General features: G+C 35.7%; 1 protein-coding gene and 1 long non-coding RNA gene across 4 annotated transcripts; one reads left to right on the top strand and one right to left on the bottom strand.

Annotated features, from left to right (window-relative positions):
• Positions 1-1,780, top strand: LOC126677668 (uncharacterized). The gene is made up of 2 exons (XR_007640567.2): positions 1-266; positions 1,511-1,780. It is a non-coding gene; the product is annotated as an uncharacterized LOC126677668 (long non-coding RNA).
• On the bottom strand, positions 1,588-18,286 carry LOC126677666 (DNA glycosylase/AP lyase ROS1). Of its 3 annotated transcripts, none has more exons than XM_050372407.2 (20): positions 18,182-18,286; positions 17,279-17,739; positions 15,010-17,019; positions 14,542-14,922; positions 14,003-14,093; positions 12,564-13,917; positions 12,383-12,462; positions 6,042-6,126; positions 5,877-5,968; positions 5,730-5,798; positions 5,575-5,611; positions 5,402-5,484; positions 4,732-5,205; positions 4,409-4,445; positions 4,269-4,326; positions 3,241-3,380; positions 3,080-3,145; positions 2,869-2,983; positions 2,688-2,726; positions 1,588-1,953 (listed from the first exon to the last, which is right to left on the bottom strand). In XM_050372407.2, exons 2-20 carry the CDS (start codon positions 17,646-17,648, stop codon positions 1,835-1,837), a joined length of 5,700 nt encoding a protein of 1,899 aa, XP_050228364.1. In that variant the 5' UTR covers positions 17,649-17,739; positions 18,182-18,286; the 3' UTR covers positions 1,588-1,834. The 3 variants fall into 3 exon arrangements, with proteins under 3 accessions (XP_050228364.1, XP_050228365.1, XP_050228363.1); XM_050372408.2 differs by having other exon boundaries at positions 17,279-17,783; positions 18,182-18,275; XM_050372406.2 differs by lacking the exon at positions 18,182-18,286 and having other exon boundaries at positions 17,279-18,074.
• Between the last annotated feature and the right edge of the window lie 647 nt (positions 18,287-18,933).

Genomic DNA, 18,933 nt, shown 5'->3' with positions numbered 1-18,933 from the left:
TGCCTGAGGGTAAATTACATACTCAAATTAATAATTAATTAATTAATTATTCTATAATTCCACGTTGGCAATGTGTGGCGCATATTTCAAACGAGGCCCTTTGAATAAAGTGTGCGTAGCCCAATTGGGCGGGAAATCATAGAGATACAAAACACTGCAAGGCGGCAAATTTTTATCAATTTCACAGTAAGAGTTGCACAAAAAAAATGTTGGGCGGCAAAAAGCTTCCGTTCTCTCCGCCATGTTCCGGCGAGAAATCTCCAAAGGTAACACGTTATTCTCTATTTTGAAATAATTTGCTTAATACACATCTGAATCTGAATTTTAACACACAATTGACTGAAATTACCTGTCTCTAAAATTTTGAATTAGAGGCAGTTCTGCTGTTAATTAGTTTTCAATCTGTAGTTAATGATTAAGTGTGGCTAGTTAGATATGCAGATTAAATGTTCGAGCGCTTTATGGTTGTAATTGTAGCTAAATTTGTATTGGAAGTCTCATTGACCTTTCAGATTTGATTGGATTTTGGAATGATTTGATTTGTTTAATTGAATAAGCAACGTGATGGAACTTAACAGTGATACGATATCTGTTTAATTTGTATTGCTCATCTCTCTTTTGAATCTTTTAGTGTTAATTAACTTCTTTTATGTTCTGTGTATTTAGTGTGAGACATTGTGACCTTTTACAGTTCTCTGTAGTTAGGGTTTGTGCTTTTGTTGAATGTATTATTGTCAGATAACTTCTTTTATGGTCTTTGTGTTTAGTGTGAGATATGGTGAGCTTTTGATGGAGTGATGGCAGCTAATTCAAAATTCTATTTCTTTGTTTATATTTAAGATCAATTTAAGCTCTTAGGATTATGTGTTTTCAGTGGGGGGAATGGCCAATACGTTTCTGAAGAAGTCATAGTTTGGTGTAGAATTAAGCTCTTGTGAGTTTGTATATTAAGTGTTAGATATGGTTATTATCAGTGTGCGAACCGGTATGGCTACTGGTTCGCTGTTCAACTAGTTCAACCATTAACTTTCTTCACTCCATCACCATCAGCCTCCCATATCTTCCACCTACCCTTTCCAACACCTCTCTTCACTCCATCACCGTTAGTCTCCCATATCTTCAAAAGTTGAATCTTCTAACTAGTTAATCATTGAACCACGTTTTAATTGGTTCAATAGTTTTCTGATTTCTGGGAGTCTTTCAGTTCAGATAAGCTGAACTAAAAATATACTCTAATTTTTAGAGAAGAACCTAACCAGACTGATCTTCGGTCTCCAATTAAACCAGTTCAGGTCCAGTTGTTAAAACCATGGTTATTATGCTGCTTCTCTTTCTTCTTCTTTCTCTCTTTAAAAAAGGAGAACTTTAGTTATACTGTTTTTAGGATCAGATGTAACTCGTCTAGCATAGTTATACTGTTTTTAGGATCAGATGTAACCCGTCAAGCATTTGGTGCAAGCATACCGACTGATGTTCTTTTTTTATCTCTCTTGAAATAATGCCTTTGTAGGTCTCGGTGCTCTCAATGCTTAATGCAAGGTACAGTTGTAATCTTCTTATAAGTTAAAACAATGTGAGAAGGACCTGTTTCGGAAGAATGGCTCAATTATGAGCATTACATTAAGAAATTAAGAAATTTACAGACTTGTTAACCATGTACATTCTACATGATCATACGTTACATGCTCGTAAAGCTGAACTGCACTTTTACACTTCTTTTTTCAATTGAAACCAAGTTACACTCTTTGAAAATGGTGCTGCCGGTTATTGTTTATCCAAAGATCATTGTCTTTCATCCTGGATACAGTGTTTGCTTATTGTAGATCATTGTGTGCTATCCATTTGATTCCTTTCCTTTTCGTCTGTTTAATTTGCTGGCTGGGAAATGCAATCTAGCCATCAGAGGACGAGGTGCTCTTGTTTTCTGTTCGAATCCTCTAACACAAACAAATCCTGAAGTGTAGATAACGTTAGTTAGACAAGGACGCAGCATTCAAGTACAAAAAAGGAAAAGATAATCTGACAAAAGAAAGTGGAAAGTCAATTTTCCCCATACATATAATTAAAGGAAAACTATGTTTAAATTTGTATGTGCTATGCTACTGTTCACCATCTTGTTTGGTGACGGTTGGTAAGGTTATTATGAATGATAAAGCTGAAAAGTGGTTAGCAGGAGAGATACTAGATGTAGTATGCCATTGAGAGTTGCATATAGAACTTCACATTGTAATGCTACTATAGTCAAGCTCTAATTGTTTCAATATTGATTTTCTTTTAACTAGTACATCCTATGCTAATGCAAATTTCTTTTTCGATAGAGATCAATCTAGAGGTTAAAATAAAGTTGATCAATGGAGTAGGAAAGATGATGTTGAATGTACAATGGATCTCTTGACTGTAATGCTAACTATAACTTTAAAAACTTGCAAGTGGTTTCTCATCCATGTTTAGACATAGGAATGCCATTTGACAGACGTGAAGCTTTGATATATATGTTGTGGGCGATTCAGCACTTGCTTATTTGGTTTCCATTTACTTATGCCTATTTCTCTTAGATGCTGCTATATGTTGCACTGTTTTGTTACTTCTACGTGTATGTTAAGTTGCAAATGCAGTGCTTATAGTTATAATTTAGACAAGAAGCAACAAGAATGGCATAAGAGTAGGACAATGGAATCATTTCATACCTCTCCAGAAGCAGTGTTGAATACCTTCAGTTGTCAAACCTAAATTGACCTCAAAAAATAGATATCATTAGTGAACTTCATGATATTCTTTTAGGACTACCTTCTTTTAATTTTTTTAGCAAAAGTAGTAAGGATTTATTTCTCGAGTGCCCGTAAAAACGTAATCTAGTTACAAACTCACCCTTAAATATTGTTGGTATGGATGTGCCAAAGTACACAGTTCGTCTTGGTAGGTTCCATATCCACGATCTAGGAACATCAATTGGGTTTATGCTAGAATCATGGTCGGCAAACACCTTCACAGAAACAAAATGTTGTTAATACTGTATGTCGTTGGAGAAGATTCTTTGAGATTCCAAGGAAGAAGCAATCTGAGTTTATAGTGAATGTACCTCATTGACTTGAAAATATGTGCCGTTGAGGGGGAAACTACCTCTCATTGCTGTTCGACAGGGTATCTGTGAATGATGTTCAGTAAAGATTGGTTAGTTTTTGGTTAGATTGATTTAATAAGCCATTGTAGTAGTCATGCAAACAACCATAAGTATTTTACCAAGATGGTTCCTCGAACAATTTCTGAATCTGCTTCTCTTATGCTGTTGCAAGAGAAACATGTGTTCTCATCACACAGTTTGCCACATTCTTGTGAGATGCAACTTCTTTCAGATGGCTGGACAGAATTGGCCGTTTCACCTGATTGAAGTAATTAATCAATAACATTCTACAAATCATAAATCAAGTACCATTTTATATTGCTTACAATATATTTTCTGTGCATATGGGTGCAAATGAACTAACATGGGGTGAAGTAAACAGTTGAATTGTGTGGCCTTTGCCTATCACAGTGTTCAAACAGTGTATTTTAATCTTTTGGAGAAAGAAATTAAAAAGAGAGAAGTTGATGAACAATCATTCCGTTTTAGGGACTGGCACTTTTACATATGAAGAACTTAGGTAAAAAGTAAAAATTGCCCAGTTGCGTTGAGGGGTGGCTATTTTGGATGTTGGCACCTGAATGAACAAGGGCTTTTATCTTATCCATTGCTTTTTTCTCATTTAAGCTTTCTGGACTGATTTTAACCACTATGAGACTGGTCTTAGTTAAGTTACCCTGGTCAAATCTAAGAAATCAAACTTGTAGGAGGATCTTGAAAATCGTCCCTGGATAAATTTGCAACTGTCAAATAAATATCCCAGTTTCTCATTCAACAGATCTATAAATGATTTTTTAGCATCCCTGTTGTAAAATTCTTCTAATGATTGTTCTACCTAATTAATATTGGTGTAGGGAGTGTTTGAGGGTCTATTATTTTATAGGCTAGTAGATGACCAAGTGATGACGATTTGATTCTGCAAGGTTTAAAGCTGAGCAGTAAACACTGCAGCAGGTTTGAATTCTTCTTGCTTGGGAGTTGAGCAGTTTAATAGGAGGTTCATTTCTCATACCTTGGGATTGGCTTGTTAGATTAGCTTAGGCAGGCGTTTTAGGCTGTGCCAAATCTATAATTGTATACGACGTGAGTCATATCCTAAGTGTGCATAAAGGAACTTATCACAGCAGACTAGTATATAGTTACGCACCTGGTGTCCATATGGCCAAGAGGTAGGAACATGGATCATCAGGTTCTCGTCTATCCAACTGAATTGGAAGCAATGGAAATTCATTAGAACTAAACTTTGGGAAAAATATTCTTGTTTAAGTGTATGCAAAAATGACTTACCCCTTGCAGAAGAGGATGAGAATCAGGAAGTTCATACCTACAAGGGAAACATGAGAAACAAATTATTAGTATAAGCTACGTGAAGTTTTCAAGTCACATAAATAACATATTGAAAATGATTGCTGTGTTCTCTTAGTCTGTCAATGAAATGTTGTGAAGAAGTGGCAGCTAATTTACAAAATACATTGTAGTTTGTAGTTACTATAGGCTTCTTCTTGAAAGAATGTTTAGTTTTGTGAAGTGTCACACCTAATTGGCATCCACTTCTTTAAAGCATACTTTGAAATTCTCTCACCAGCAAAACAAGGGGCACAACTACTTACACTTGGTGCTCAGTTCGCAGTTGACTAACATTCTTAAGCTTGGGCATAGGAATAGAGGCAACTTCTGCTGTCAAAGCAACTAAGGCTTTTGACACGTCAAACTCTTGAAGTTCCATATTGCTTTGCATATAGTTTTGCAAATTCTGTGTGAATTGTTCAAAGTTAAGCTTTATTGTGGGAATTTCATCGGGATCCTCACAGAACATATCCTCCATATCAATTTCCTTTACTTGTGTGCATTCTGGTTCTGGTGACGATGGCTCTTCTACAATAGGTTCACAATTACTGTTACCATGTCTTGCTTCTGATTGCTGGTTTAATTTAGCTAGTTGATGATCTGCTGATTGTTCAGTTGCTTGAGGTAGGGCCAATGGCGGTTGGCCAATTATTGGAGCAGGGCTAGGTTCATATGTCCTGCTTTCTGTGGTAGCCACTATACCTTTTTCCTCCGGCCCAGGTAAGGCTAGTCTTGCGCTGCATTTAGCAAAGTGTCAGTGAAAATTTGCTTTTTATATCATTTAAAGTGATGGACTTTCAGTAAAGGTATGCGAAAGTCCTCTGCAGCTATAACTCGTCTTTTTAAATGGTTTTTTCGTTTTTTTATGAACATGAAATTATACACCTCGTGTTTTATTATATTTTAAGCATGAAGTCTGAATAGTACTCGCACCTTGCAAATGCACTTGCAAAATGTCTGCATTCTCCTCTCATTGGACATGCATTGCAGTTTGGTTTGCTTTTGGTGCAAAATACCTGTATTAAATCATAAAGAGCTCTACTTAGCTTCTTTCTTTTTCATTAATGAGAATATTAACAAGTATAAATTTTAAGTAAAGAAAGAACCTTTCCAAACGTGATCATCTGATAATGTAGCTCATACCTGTTAATTGATTCTGCAATAGATTAGTAAAGGGTTTCATTGAAGAATAATTTGACATGTTAAATGTTAGTTGCATTCATGAATTCAGATGTAAAAATCAAGTGGACTTTGTCTTTACAGTGTTCTTTGGTCGAGTTTGCACAGTCGCGGCCAAAGATATCTTTGAATTGATTCCAGCACTGGGTATCTGTTCAGGAACAATATCAGTAACTTTGTTGTAAAGTGCTGCTAGCTAGCATGTTAGTTTTTTAGTTTAAATACTGACAGCTCTAGCAGGTGCAACTGAAGTGATTCTGGCAGTGGCTGAAGAGGGACCCACCCCAGTCGTACGGCTATACGTCCCACGTTGGTGTCAACCTGTTAAACAGAGGTACAAGCTGAGCTATGCTCCATTTTTTTCTTGTATATGTTAAAAATGGTTCAAACTTACTGGAAAAGCAACATGGTGCAGCGTGAGGAGCCGCACGCATTCCACACTTTTAAGTCCTAGTCCTCTTATGCTTAGGAGAAACTTTCTGCAAGGACAAGTTCAATATATACAGCTATCAAACAAGAAATATACTTTGTTTTCACCAGATAAATATCTAACTAAGTAATCCCCGTTTGGAGGCAGCTTTTCAGAGTAAAGATTATAGTTTTCGTTTTGTCAACTCTTTTGAGCAATTATGAGAATGACTTTTGGAAGAACCTGAAAGCTTCTTCCAAAAGTTAGATCCCAAAAAGCAGATATTACAAACTGAAGAAAAATTAAAAATTTAAAGCTGATAAGGGAAAGTAGTACCAAACAGGACTGTACTAAATTGATTGTTGAACAAAATTGAAGAAGTATAGAATAAAGAAATGAAGAAATTCTATTGTTAAGTTATATTTTACAACATGAAATGCCACTATCTATTTGTATAAAAAGATTTTAGCTAAGTTAGTGATATACTAGAACATTCAGAGTATGAACAGTCTAGTATACTTGAAAAGAAGACCATAAGAAGTATCATTTCTAAATCTAGAAACTTATGGAAACTCTTAAATTTGAAAACTTTTGTAAACTTCCTAAATCTAGATTTTCTTAGAACTTCTTAAATTTGGTAACTTTTAAATTTAACTTGCTCATACTTTGACACTCAAGAATGGAAATATTTCATTCCCAGTCTGAATATATGATCATTAAAACTTGAATTATTCACCCCCTTTGTCAACACATTTGCTAACTGTCTAATTGATGGAACATAGAACTTTCAGAGTAACCCTTCATCCAATGTTTCTTTAATGAAATGTCTCAATTTTAATTTATTTTATCCTTTCAAGCCGTATAAGATTATGAGCAATTTTGATGGCTGATTTGCTGCCGCAATAAAGCTTTATAGGGCTTCCACTTGATTCACAAATCAACTAAAATAATAATTAACTAAGGTAGCTCAAACAGTCCTTAAGAAATATCTTTGAATTATAATTCGGCCGATGATCTTGTTATCACATTTTGCTTCTTGCTCTTCCATGTTACTAGGTTATCCCCAAGAGAAATACATTAGCCTGTATTTGATGTTCTAACCGTTAGGGAACTGCATAGTTAGCATAAGAGAATGCTTGCAGAGTAAGACTATCATTCTTCTTGAACAAAATTCCAATTTTTGGATTTCCTTTCAAGCAATATAGGACTCGGTAAGCTGCTTGAAGATGAGATTCTCTTGGATCTTGCATTAATTAACTTATTACACTATATGCTATGTTTATCTGCATATGACCAAGGAATATGAATTTGCCAACCAACCTCTCTTACATCCTTTATCAATGACCGTGTCTTCTTTTGCTGCTTCTAGTTTATGTTTTGGATCCATCATAGTGTAACATGGTTTACCCAATATAGTCTATTTCTGCCAATAAGTTGACCACATATTTCTGTTCAGATTTAAAGATCCCTTATTTGAAATATGACACCTCAATATTAAGGAAGTACTACTGTTTATTGTTCACTTTCCTTTAAAAACTTGGGGGTGTCTTTTTTAATCTTTAACAAGTTACGAGTATCATGTCAACTACCAACCTAGATAATTTTGGTGTTTGTTTCACGGGCAAAAATTATTCCGTATGGGAGTTTCAACTTTGCTTATAAGTCGTTGGAAAGAAACAATGGGCACATGTTGATGGTGGTGATCCAACACCTATTGAGCTTTCTCACTTGGCTCAATGACAAGTTAAGGATGCTAAAGTCATGACTTCACTTGTAGGATCAGTAGACTAGTTGCTTGTTCCTAATTTGAGGCTATACAAGCAGACTAGGGCATGTGAGAGCATTTAGAAAAGGTCGGATAATACAGCCAAACGCTTCCAATTATAGTATGACACCGCTAGTTACTCTCAAGGTGATGTCTTTATTCAAGAATATCATTCTGGATTTCAAAATTTATTGGCTGAATATAGGGGTGAGCAAGAACCGAACCGAACCAAACTGAACTTCGTTATTTGGTTCGGTTTTTTCGGTGAAAACGGCCTGATTCGGTTTCTACTATAGGTAAAGTTTGGTGTTCAGTGTTTGGTTTGGTTTGAGTGTTTTGAAAACCGAACCGACTGAAAAACCGAATTAACTGAACTTTAATATAAAATATATATATTATTTAAAAATAATATACATATATACTTATATTTATATATTTTTTTATCTTTATATCTTAATTATTGTTGATACATGAGTTAATAATTGTTATTTAAACATATATGAAAGTTTATAGGCTCTAATTATTTAATATTTCAATTAATTTTAATATAATTTTTTTTTAAAAAATAAAAAATAGTGAAATTCAATTTTAACCGAACCGTACCGAACCGAAATTTCGGTTTGGTTCGGTTTTTTCACTCCAAACTAAAAGTTCGGTATGAGAATTTTCCAAACTGAAAAAACCAAAAAAATTCCAACCGAACCGACCGATGCTCACCCCTAGCTGAATATGTCAAGATGATATATGCCAATATATCGTCTCTTTTTTTGGTTCAGAAGTGCATGAACAGAGCAAGAGAGATTTTTGATGTAAATTTTAAATGTGAGGCTGCCCACTCCAATTTGATGACATGATCCTTCTTTTTTGCACGTGTAAAATTTTAAATGTGAGGATGCCCACTCCAATTTGATGACATAATCCTTCTTTTTTGCACGTATCCTTTGGCCTTTGGCGAGTTACTTCACTAGGGAGTAGTTACAACATAATCTTTATTGCAACAAATTAACATGCATGGACCACATGGTAGTGCAATTGCTTCTGCAGCTACCGAGAAAGGCGACGTGCAGCAAGTTCAATGCTATTAAATACAAGGAATATATGCAATTGCTTATGCAGCTACTGAAAAAGGCAACATGCGGCAAGTTTAATGATATAGCTACAAGGAATATGAACATATCATTATGCACGGTACAAATATTGGTTGCTAGGCTTGGACACGCTATGCGTGAGGAGTGTTGAAGTGGGATTATCCTACATTAGTTGTATGTATGAGTGGACATGTGTTTAAATATTAGTTGGACATTTCCACTTAACATCAATTAGTCTTAAGATGGAATCTAAGACAAATCATGGTGTTGTTGGTCAAGCTAATCGGGTGACTATTGCTAATTAGGTTGTTGTTGATTCAAGAATTGCCGACTTATTCTTACTCACGATTCCCGAAATGGTTCAAGAAATGATTCTAACAACCTTTTCAGCCTTAACGTTTCAAGGTAAGCATTTTGTCCCATTTTTATCCTGGCTTGTCGATTTTCCCAATCACATGACCAAATTGTGAAAGTTTAGCAATGTTAAAATATATCATGGACATATTCAGATTACTAATGGTAATTAATTACCTATTCAAGCTATTGGAGATGTTAATTCTTCAATTAAAGATGTTCTTATATCATATGGGCATTCTTCTAGTCTATTTCGGTAGAGGATAATTGGTTGATAATAACTGTTATGTTCAATTTTCTCGTGATGTATTATGTAAGATTAGGTATTGAGAAAGATGCCAGTAAAGGGACTATAGTTGAAAGCTTGTTGCTTTTGGACTTTTCTATTTCTAATTTTGTTTCTTTAGCTTATATGCCTATTAACCAAAAAGGTAAAGTATGACAAGAACGTTTGGGATATCCTAACTCTATCATTTTATCTCATTTAATAAATTCTAGTTCATTGGAAATTAAAGATCAATTCTCCTCTCATCTTTCTTTCGATTCCTATGCTACTATGTCAGATTGGATTGAATGGCTCTATGTGAGAGTTCTTCTCAGTTTATATAAAATACTAAAAATATACAAGACTAATTCTCAACAATTATATCTACGCAGATTTCTAGTAATTATATCAGCTAAATCTAGGATAGTTGCTAGAACTGCCTAAATAAGGAAGTTTGAACTATACTATTATAGCCAATATATTTACAGCAATAAAGCTTAATTAAGGCTTGATATATGCCGTGAGATGGCTTAGGAATCTAACTTGTCTCTTTGTATGTTATGAACATGAACAAATGTGGTGCATCCACTGTCGTTAGAATCGTCCGAGTCACGAGTCGACTCGGACGAGTCGAGCCGAGTTACAGCAAAAACGATGCGACTCTATAGGGTGACTCGGAGATGAGCTAGAATCGGTTGTGAATCGGCTGGCTCGGTCGTGAATCGGGTGACTCGGTCGACTCGGTCGATACGGTCGATTCAGTTAAAATGTCATATTTTTAATACATTTTTCGTGTTAAAGGTTAGAAAAATACGAAAAACAGCAAATTCGTAATATATAGCTCCATATATTTTGCTTTAGAAGAATTAAGTTGTATAAAAATGGAGGATGAAGGATGAAGAAGAAGAAGAAAGTTTGAAGAAGAAGATGGTGAAAGAGAAAAAACAATCATATAACTTTATTATATTATATATTATATTGTAGTAGAGTTTTGGTACAAGTGAAAAGAAAAAACCTGGGAGAGAGGGTGTGAGTAGGATTACTTTTTGAGTGGGAGAGATAAAATAGGAATATTTTATGTATATCACTTTGACTTGTCAAATCAAAATTCTTCTTTTTTTAGAAGTTTTCTATGTAACAGAATGTGATTTACGAAAATAATGTCTCTAATATAACAATCCTACTAGTTTTCTAATAATGTCTCTAAAATATTTTATTATAATATTTTTTATTCATAGTTATATATATTATTTTTTTAATATTATTTTTATTTATAATAGCCGAATCTTACGATTCGATTCGATTCTCGATTCTCGAGTCACAAAATTACAATTTCGATTCTCGAGTCGAATCTCGATTTGACAAGTATGGGTGCATCCAAATGCCCCAAGTTTGAGTCCATGAGGTTGTGAATTGGGGATAGAAATTGTTGAGGGCTCTACTACCCAAACTCTCCATTTTGGGTCGTTGTACCCGTGTCGACACGACATGACACGGGAAACAAGTTAAAGGTGGTTAAGAATGGAAAACGAGACTAAACCAGTGAGGATCCGTACCGCCGCCATTGATTTTCTTTTAAGTGTTTCTATCGGGGCAATAAAAGCGGCTAGGGTTTGGAAATAGAAAAAGAAGACGATGAAGAACATGTATATGTAATAAAACGTGGGCTTCTATGTTTAAAATATGAAAATAGGCTTTAAAAATGGGATTTTCTTATTTAAATTGATTATAGCTTGTGTTATTAACAACTATTATTAAATCAAATAATAATTTTAATTTCTTTTGATTTGACGGATTCCCGCACCCGTGTCCTATTTCATACCCATATCCCGGTGTCCTAAAAATAGAACATTATCGAGTTGGACCTGCAGATATGTGTCCGACATGGACACTCCTACGAGTCCGGGTAACATAGATAGACAAGAAGGAATGTCGCTAGGATTAATGAATAGGGTGAGAATTTTTATTGCTAATAGAAAAAAATACGAGTATGTTTTGCCAATTCACAAATATCATAAGAAAACTCAGAAATGTCTATCCCTTCAAATATATGAGGAAACATGACTTTTGAAACTCTAAAAGATAGATGACCTAAACCTAGGTAGTATAACCAAATAGTACTTTTATTTGAGGAATCAAGAAAAAAAATGAGGATAAATTAGTTCCAACAGTAGCCAAAATCATGCAAACGTTGTTGATATTGAGATCAACGGAATCCCACAGCCACGACATTACTACAAACTCCTTCTCCCATGCTTCAAAATGTTTGATCATTCTTTGTTAGTCATGTTCTAAACAGTGAGAAACAGATTGAAACAATTTGAGATAGTTTTTCCCATCGAGTCAATAGGAGGTACTGACATTTTGCAACTCCAATTTTCTAGAGAAAATTAGAGTTTTCAGTTGACGAAATAAATAGGATTGACAACAATGAAGGTTGTCTAAACAAGAAATAAAATAAAGCCCTCGGGCTCCGATATCATGTTGAATAAAATAAAAGAAGAAATGTAGAGTAAGAAAAGAAGACTTTATATTATTAAGTTACATCTTACAGTGAAAAATGCCACTATCTATTTATATATACTAATTTTAGCTAAGTTAGTGATATGCTAGAATATTCGAGAGTATGAATATTCCAGAATGCTTGAATAAGACCACAAAAGTATCACTTCAAAATTTGAAAACTTCTAAAAACTTCTTAAATCTAGAAATTTTTGGAAACTTCCTAAATCTGAAAACTCTATAATTAACTCATTTATACTTTAATACTAATAAGTACATATTCAAGCAATTTAGGATTTAAACTGTGAAGTAATGTGCTGTGTTCAAGTTAGGATTAAAACTGGGGACTTACTTTGCTTCGTCAGGTTCCACGTATCTCAACCATTCCAAATCAATGCTTCCATGTTCTCTAACCAGTCGATTAAGGAAACTCTGGAGAAATTTATTTGTAATTGTCAAAATCGCTGAAAGCCTTCAAGTTAGACGAGTAAGGCAAATACTATGAATTTTGTAATTTTCAATTAAGGAAATACCTTTATTCTTTCTGCCAGCATGTTGTTCATTCCACGTGCTTTAATTGTGTTTGCAATCTCATCAACATCTGCACATCTTACTGCTTCCCAGTCCAGAGAGTCCCTTGTGTTTGGTGGTCTTTCTTTTTCCCTGCCTTTTGCATCTGCTTCTTTTCTCAAGGCATCCCAGTCGACATCACTTCTTATTTCATTCCCAACTCTTCTGCTTTTTGCTTTTCTAGTAATAGCATTCATCCCATCAAACTCCTTAGTTTCTGAAAACCTATGCTCAATCATATCTGTTTCTGTTGTTCTCTGTAAGTTTTTTGCTTCCTTATTAAGTGTACTGCTACTCCCCATAGCATCTGTTTCATCTGAAATTTTCAATAATTGCATCTCATTGTTTTGTTCGACGACAATGTTAAGGTCTTGGCTCTGAGTCTGGATTGTCACATGCTTGTCTTCCTTAATCGTGATGCATGGTGGATCATTGGTCGTATTATTTTCATCTGTAATCTGACTGGCAGATACTTCTATAGGGGAACTTGGTTCTTTAATACTGTTTCTGCCACTGGTCGTAATGGATACATCGGTAAATCCTGCTTCCTCTGTAATCAACTCAAATGTCTTCTCTAAGCTGGAGGGATGGTGCTGCAAACTATAGTTGGATGGAGCGTTAGATACTTCTGAGTTTTTAATGTCAGAATTATACATCTTCTCCACAGTTTTGGTCTTGTTATACTCGTAGTATGAGCTTTCATTAGATAAGACAGTCTCATAGACATTTCTATGAACTTCATGCTGCATGTAAGATCCAACCTTGCTCAGCAGTTCCTTGAAAGAACAAGGACTGCTTGAACTATCAGATTTAGATCCACCAATTACATCTCCCGCTCCTGAGCTGTTCTTTGAGAGCATTTCTTTTCTTTCAGTAGTTTGAGAAGTTGGTGAATCCTGAGAGTTTTGAGATGCAATCACAGAATTCTGAGAGGACTGTACATCATCTGTTGCTTTTGTCCTTTCTCGTATATCACAAGAACTTGTTATCTTGAAAGTATCTGTGGTTGATCTGTTCTCAATTGATTCATAATATATCTCTGATACACTTGAGTTGACTACACAGGTACTGCTTGTAGAAGATTCATTGCTGTAGATCACCTCCTTTTCTTCATCAAGCTCAGATTCATGAATTGTCATGGAACTTTGGTCACAAATTGATTGATGCGTCTCTTCATTCCATTTTATGTTGTCTTCTATATCTGGCATGCACACTACTGGTTTTTCACACACTGAACTTGCTCTTTCTTCATAGCATGGTTTGTTGTTGCTCTCAGACCGCAGGGGAAAGTGTGCAGCAAGTGACATAAATGCTGAACTGTAAAAAATTAACAGATAAGATTATTTTTTTGCTCTTTCTACTAGCTTACCATAACACATTTATCTTGAAAACTCAGTTTTACCTAGAAAGATGATCAGAGACATTTTGAGTTAGAAATACTCCTACTACCGAGTCTACGACTGATCCCTTCCATTGGGAGAAGCGTCTGTCCCCTGCAGAAATTACATTATATAGTTAACGATTAGAGGAAACTCTGATATGCAAACATGTAAATTTTGAAATGCTTATTATGAACATCAAGCACTTCCTTTTAGAATTTAATTATGCAAGTAATTTGACTGCTATTAATATCAGCCTTAAACTTCCAAAGTATATACCAAGATTTCTTCTTTCCTAGTGGAATATTTGCGGCTTGGGAGTGGTTTCTAAGCAGTTGAATGTTGAAAATGGCTAGTGACATGTTTATATGACAGCGTCAAGACATTGTGTTTAGACTGAAAACTTAGTAGCCAATGCATGATAGATGAAGAAAGTATGTATTTTGATTTCAATTATTTGCTAATAATCTTCTGGAGATGTTATTTTCAACTTGCAGAACCTATATCTTCTGGATTATTGCTTAGGTTGTCAATCAACCTGAATTCCTATGAATATTGATACCTTGTACAAGATGCATCCGTGCTATAAATGAGTTTGCACGCCCACTGAACACATCCCGTTCATCCTCCCACTGTTTTGTGTTGTCTTCATCAGTACCATCAATGCCTTCACTGTTGATGTTCCCCAGTAAAAGTTTCCATACTCTGTTGGTTTCTTCATCAAGGTCAACTTTGGGCCGTGGCCGTCGTTTTTTGACAAATGAACCAGTGAAGGGTACAATAGTGCCGTCACTTCTATAAAGGACCAGTTCATTATGCTGTTGATTTCCACCATAAGGTACAAGTGCATTCCTACCTTCTCTGCTAATGTCTAAATGTTGAAATTGCTCAGCCAGGTCATCAACAGAATATATCTGTTTCCATATTACTTCTTGGGAAGCACCTGCATCAAAAGACTAAATGAATGAGAAAAGCACTTCATATGATGAATTCCTTAAATAGCGAATGGTTATGGAGGAAGCACTAATACCTAATGAGTTGGCTGAAAATATGCTCTGACCATATAAGATAATTTTCCCCTGCGATTGCTCCAGATTTGTACCAGAGGATGTAGAACTAACAAGGACACCCTTTTTAGTTCTCTTTTTTCTTCTCAAAGTTCCACTCATCTTTGCAACCAGAGCATCCATACACATGTGGGGTCTATTTGAGTCCTCTACTGGCTGAACATTATATCCCATTGGCTTTGATTGGTCCGTACAACATAGATAAGTCGCGGTGCTTGCAATGTTACTTAACGAAGCCAAGTCTCGAGTGCGTTTGGGAACTCTTGATCTTTTTTTTGTTGATCTTTCTGTTTGGTCTAAAACAGATATCGAAGATAGCATTTTGTACTTAAGGCCCTCTCCTTCTGAAGCACATGGAGCTTCTATAGCATTAGAATGAGGAGCATAAAGTGAACAATTAACTAATGATGCCGGAGGATCTACTCTGGCATTGTGTTGAAGGTGTGCTTTATCAACTGTCGTTGTCCTGTTCACAGTGGTCGTACAAGATGTAATTGAATTTTGTGCCTTTTCAGTCCTCTTTTTCTTGCAAATGCTTGGAAACCAAGATGCCTCCTGGTATCTAGCCAAAGAGTTGTGAAAAATCCCAGTCAGATTTGTTCTGGAGGTACTTTGTTGATTGAAATTGAAAAGCTTCTTATTTGTTCTGTTTGCCTGTCCTTCCTCAGTCAAAGTTGTGAAGGAATTACACTTGGAGCTATTTGTAATTACTGGCACTAGTTGATTATCAGTTTGCAAAATCACCCTTGCGTTGTTCTGCACGACATTATGAGCAATCATTTGGTCGTCTTCTTTAGCATGGCTCTGTTGCGAATTGTAGTTCCCTTTACTGCACGAGGGACCAGTCTTTATAGGAATTGATGTGCTCAGTCCCTCTTTTCCCTGCAATGCGATTAGTTGATTATCAGTTTGCAAAATCACCCTTGCGTTGTTCTGCACGACATTATGAGCAATCATTTGGTCGTCTTCTTTAGCATGGCTCTGTTGCGAATTGTAGTTCCCTTTACTGCATGAGGGACCAGTCTTTATAGGAATTGATGTGCTCAGTCCCTCTTTTCCCTGCAATGCGATGTAATCTTGAATCATTTGGTAAATAGAAACAGTTGGATCGTAGGTAGTGCCTCTTTCTGTGGTTTCCACTATCACTTCAATTCCCTTCCCAAGAGTCACAGTTGATTTTACTTGATTTCCTCCACCACCATCTTGTGCCTGTGGTTTTGAATCTTCTTCGGCATTAAGCCTAGATTTGAAATTGTTTTCATGTCCGGGATTTCCTTCACTGCCAAAATTCAAGGACTTCCTGCATGAGGTTTTGGCAGGCTCAAGTGATTTTGTATTGCTAGACTCTCCATTTGCTTCAAGTGGTGGAGTTGCAATCTCGTTGAGCAGTTTTCGTCTTACAAAATTTCTCTGACTTGTTGGTTTTTCTGTAGGTTCTGCTGGGGTGCTCGTTGGGGTTTCACTAAGAGGTGTCTTTCTCACATACTTCCTCTTGGCAGTTGAGTTTTCCGCACAAGGAGCTTGCATTGGAGACTCTATTTTTCGAGGCCTAGGTTTGCCTTCTGTGATTACTTTTGGCCTGTGCTTTCTCCTTCTAGGTTTCTGCTCTGGTGTTTCACTGATAATGATAGGGTTTGCTTCATTACCCGCATTGCAATTCTCCACAATTTCTCCACAAACAGCAGAAGATGATGCATCCTTTGCTGACTTTTGGAGTTCTCTATCTGTCTGGAGTTTGCCGGCATCAATTGCTGTGGCAACAAATTCATTAGCCTCCCCTTTGCTTTCATCATTTCCTCTTTCGTCAGTGGAACAACATTGCGATTGAGCTACTTGTCCGTGTTCTACTCTTGCGCTTTTCTCTGGCGTTATGGGCGCAATCTGGGAAGTGCTCTTGCTAGAGAAGGCAACTGCTGTTCCCCCAGGTGATAAATTCAAGTCATAGGCGCATCCATGAGGAATGTGATAACTATCTGTTGAAGTACTAACCTTTTTACATTAATCACAAAATATAACGTACGAAACTGAGAATTTAATAAAGAAAACTGAAAAAAGAAAAAAAGATTTCAAATCCTACTCAGTATTTTTTAATAAAAAAAAATCAAACAATTTAACTGCACTTTTTAGAAGATTTTCATTGATCCTAATCCCTAAAAGATTTTAGCTTCTCATATTTGTGTGACTAGGCTTATCTGAATCTGCTAACTTGAAATTTACAGTCAATATGCTTACCTTGTGATTCTTGCGCACAGTAGGCCGGCCAAAAATCTAATTTCTTTTCTGATACTCCACTGGTACATGCTGCTGAGGCCTTATGTTGAAGAGCCAAAAGAGAGGTAAAATGTGATCTTCCTCTAATCTGAAATTTGCCTGTTTCAGCAGTAGCATTTCCCTTGAAAAGTAATCCACCCGAAGGAACTTCCCAATTGCCATTGCTATGAAAAAAACCAGACAAAAATTCCTCATATGCATGGCCGATCTGGTTTTCTGGTTCAGCATTAGAAAGATTTTGCGGGGTTGGTATAGTGATCCTCGATGGCGTATTCGGAATCCACAAACCTTTTTCTTGCAACTGTTTCGGATTATTTTCGCGAATATCCATAGCTTGTAGAGCTGAAATTGAGAATTTCTGCTTCCGCTTGTATAACAGTTCTTTTATCTGAACTCAGCGGCATAGCAGAGACTCAGGCCAGCTGCGATTCACAGGTTAACTCGTCTCCTTAGCCATTTTTTTTTGCTAGACATAGAATGAGACAAAAAAAAAACCACTACTTTTAACAGAACAAAAGAAATGAAAATAAAAAAATTATATCCAGTTTTCCTAGTTCCTTGAATTGCTCAGAAACATTTAATTTGAGCCTGTAGATCTCTAATAACAGACCAAAGTTGGTGTGTTAAACTAGAGAAGAATTCAACCCAGAAATAAAAAAAAATCCATGAATTTCAGTAAAATTTAAAAAAGTTAAAAAATTTCTAAATGAGGAAGCAAAAATTGACTGTAACTAAATCCCTATAGATTCTCTAGAGTTAAAAACCTCACAGATAATGCCATGTTATTCTCTGCTAATGTAACAGAAAATATAATCATTTAACAAAAAAAAAATAGTGAAAGTTTTTTTTCATTAACAAATTTACCTGAAGATTGAGTCAATGCTTGAGATCTGTCTAACTCACTTGAAGGCCAAGAAAAAACTTTTTTTTTCCTTTGAAAATGAGAAATAAATCAAAAAGAAAAAGAAAATAAAGAACTCAAAAACAAAAGCTTATAAGAGTTGTTTGAACTGGCAACTCCGTTTCCCGGTAAATAAGCCAAAACATATAGAATATTATTTATTTTAATGTCCTTTTGCTATGATTTCATTTTAATAAGATTAATAAAAAGATGCGTATGGTCTTTTTGGTTATATAATTCGGCAAGTAGGGGCATTTCTGTCAAACCATAAATTGCCAATGACCACGGCGTGTGAAGCGTCAAGGAAGGACTAAAACACGTGAGCAAACTGTTTACAAGAAAAGCAAACGTGGCAGCGCATGCTTGACATGTGGCACGTGAGACCTAGTTCAATGTCTATACTAGCATTCTGTTATGTACAGACGTTAGGGTTTGCAGTCTTCCGTTAGTGGTTGGTCTATCACTTTCGTCAACCTCCGTCATCTTCCGTTAATGGTCGGTCCCCTTTGGGGATAATGAATTAGATTTGGAATTTATTGATCCTATATTATTAAATATATCATCATTTTTTAATTCTAATGACAATAATCTTATCTCAAATTAGCCCTCTAGCGATGGCTTTTTCGTATCTATTAGGTTACCAGTTGTTCTGCATGGTTTTACATGCGTACTGCACGTACAATTTTATTTTTTCAATATAATATACATGCAAGAT

This window comes from Mercurialis annua, linkage group LG4 (assembly GCF_937616625.2).
Source record: "Mercurialis annua linkage group LG4, ddMerAnnu1.2, whole genome shotgun sequence".
NCBI classification, from domain to species: domain Eukaryota; kingdom Viridiplantae; phylum Streptophyta; class Magnoliopsida; order Malpighiales; family Euphorbiaceae; genus Mercurialis; species Mercurialis annua.
Note: the sequence above shows the minus strand (reverse complement) of the source record. Positions and strands in the feature narration are given on the sequence as shown.